Source organism: Egretta garzetta, unplaced genomic scaffold, assembly GCF_000687185.1.
Source record: "Egretta garzetta isolate BGI_Z169 unplaced genomic scaffold, ASM68718v1 scaffold83, whole genome shotgun sequence".
Lineage (NCBI taxonomy): Eukaryota > Metazoa > Chordata > Aves > Pelecaniformes > Ardeidae > Egretta > Egretta garzetta.
In genome coordinates this window covers 87,020-89,679 of record NW_009259105.1, presented here as the reverse complement: position 1 = coordinate 89,679, position 2,660 = coordinate 87,020, and the positions used below count along the sequence as shown (strand labels likewise).

Sequence of the window (2,660 nt, the reverse complement as noted above, 5' to 3'; positions counted from 1 at the left end):
GGGGTGGGCCGTGGCCGGGGTCGCGCCGTGGGTGCCCACTCAAGAGGTGGTCGTGTCTTTGTAGGGATCCAGGTGCGCCACGACCAGGAGAGCGGGTACATGCACCACAAGTTCGCGATAGTGGACAGGAGGATGCTCATCACAGGCTCCCTCAACTGGACCACCCAAGCTATCCACAACAACCGGGAGAACTTGCTGGTCGTGGAAGACGCTGAGTATGTGAAGCCTTTTCTGGATGAATTCGAAAAGATTTGGGAAGAGTACAATCCCGTCAACTACAGGTTTTTTCCCAAAGACAGTAAATGATTGAGCTGCCTCACAGGGCTGGAGGGGCACTTACCAGATAGCATTCATGGCCTTGATTATTATGGCTAGGCATCGTGTTAGCCATCCGGGTGTCATGTAGGTAAGCTCCCTGGAGAAGCAAAGTGCTGCCCCCCACCCTAAAGTGCCACAGGTCCCTTGCTGTGGGGTCATTCCCGTGCTCGGGGGAACAACGCCAAGTGGTTGGCGCGTTGTTTTGTGAGGATGGCTGGGCTAGGACTGCATTCACAGAGCTTAAAACTACAGGCAGGCCTGTTGCTGTGCCCTGGCACAGATGAGGTGTCTTTGTATGGTGCTGGGTAGGTGTTTCAATGGTGAAATGGGACATTTTCCAGCTTGGGATCCTGCAGAATTGGAAATTAATCAGAATTGTAGCGCAGTGGCTCCTCTACATCAGTAGCTCTAAAGAGGACTACAGCAAAGCTAGAGTTTGGGTAGGGAGACTAAGCACCTTAGTTACATTCCTTGTTGGCATTAATTGTTGAAAGTTTGTAAAAGGAAATCTGTGGGAAATAGGGCAGAAATTAGAAGTGTGTTTTGGTTGTGTACACGGTTCCTTTGGTTTAAGAGTAGCAGAGTTTCAGCGCAAAAGCGTGAGCACGGACACTAACGACAGCTCGTCTTCCAGCAAGCAAGTGTAGGAAAGTCTGGAAAGAAATGGGAGAAAGGGTTCTTTGGGATCAGTCGGTCTTGTCTTGAGAGCAGACACGGCTGGAGCTTGGTCACTGACTTTGGAGCGGTGGACGGAAACCCTTCAAGGTGGGGACACCCTGTCCTGGTCTGGTTTGGTGACTTCGACCGCCTGTGTTGGCAGCAGCAGGGTGGGGGACAGGGAGGGAATGGCGAGAGGGAGGCAAGGTCTCTCTGTCCCTCCAGTTCAGGGTAGAACAAAGCTGGGCCTAAACTTAGGAATTTCAAAACTCTAAGTAGCGTCTGTGTAAGAATTACTTTATACTCAACATAAAGTGCCCCAAAATCTCTCAAAATGAAGAAAGGCCTTAACCTTTTGTTACCAGTTTTGCTTGACAGAGTAGCGCTGTGACTGGCACTATTAAATCAACCATTTTCACAGAAAAGCTCAACATCATCTTTGCTGTTTGCTCTCCAGGTAGCCCTCGTGGGTTGGTTGTTCCAAAAAGATCCACATTAGTAAAAATTCCTGTAGAACCTTAGGTGTTCTTTAGGATACATGGAGTAACGTCAACAGATTGCAGATTTGCTCTGTCCTGGTTGAGAGTTGGCCTGGGTCTGGGGAAGAAAAAAAAAAAAACCCAACCCTGCATTTCTGTTCTCTATGGTGTAGCAACTGTGGGGGCAGCTGAGGAAGTTAATTAGGTAGCAAATCCCATTCAGCAGTGTTAGACTCACACTACTTTAAACATGTTACTGCTATTAAAATGCTACTTGTTTCATTTTCTTTGTGAAGTGTGACTACAAAAGCAAATGTCTCGCTGGGTTTCGGGCTCTGGCTTCGGCTCCGTTCTTTCTGTGGTCGTCTCCTCATTGAAAGAAACACCTCGCTACGCAGCGTGCAAAGGGTGGTGCAAAAATAGTTTATTACGATATAGTTAATGTAAAGTTAGGTAATTATATTTACAAAATAAAAATGATCAGCTACATCCATGGGAACCTAGCATGTCACACAAGATTGTGTAAGGAATAAATACCGTGACAAAAAGTGACGTTTCTGTTACAGTGAGCAGTTGATTGGGAACGGTGGCTCTTATAAAAAAGCACTGAAATAAACTGGAGTGGAAGGGAGAAGGGGAGAGGAACTCGGACGTGCTGAGAACCAGGAGCCTCCGACACCTATTCCCCTTGGCAGAGGGAAGATACAACGTGCGAGACGTTATTTCCCGGACTAATCTGTGTGGAAAATGCCCCTTAAAAGAGGCTGTTACACCCTGCGATGGACGGGGCTCAAGGATGGGGCTGCCTCCTCCTTTCCCCACTGCTGTGATCCTTTGGGGTTTGAGCCGCAGGGATTTCCAGCAGCCACGAGGCTGCCACATCCCAGTGCTGCCTGCGTACGGCTGTCCCGCTCCGCTGCCGCTTTCCCACTCGGCCACATCCCAGGTCGGAGGCGGAGGGCATCCCAGAAAGTGGGAAATGACTCTTGCGTCCTGGTTGCTCACAATTCCCTTGGGCCGTTTCCGGAGAACAAGCGGTAGAGCAGGGTGCGTGTGCGGTTTTAATCCAGAACGAGTCCCCCTTGGCTCACGGGTCAGTCGTCGGGTGAAGCTGTGCTCAGGCAGAACGAAGGCAAGGCGCCGTCCTCGTTGGGACGGTGGAGGAAGGCTGACCATTAGTACCTGAGCGCCACTTCAGAGACCACC

At 50.0% G+C, this 2,660-nt stretch overlaps 1 protein-coding gene across 1 annotated transcript in view; it reads left to right on the top strand.

Moving 5' to 3' along the window:
• PLD6 (phospholipase D family member 6) overlaps positions 1–1,952 on the top strand; it is a 4,201-nt gene extending 2,249 nt beyond the window's left edge. Inside the window, exon 3 of the mRNA XM_035890866.1 lies at positions 65–1,952. Within this exon, the coding sequence (XP_035746759.1) occupies positions 65–306 (242 nt within the window). The 3' untranslated portion in view covers positions 307–1,952. The remainder of the gene's footprint in view (positions 1–64) is intronic.
• The last annotated feature ends 708 nt before the right edge of the window (positions 1,953–2,660 follow it).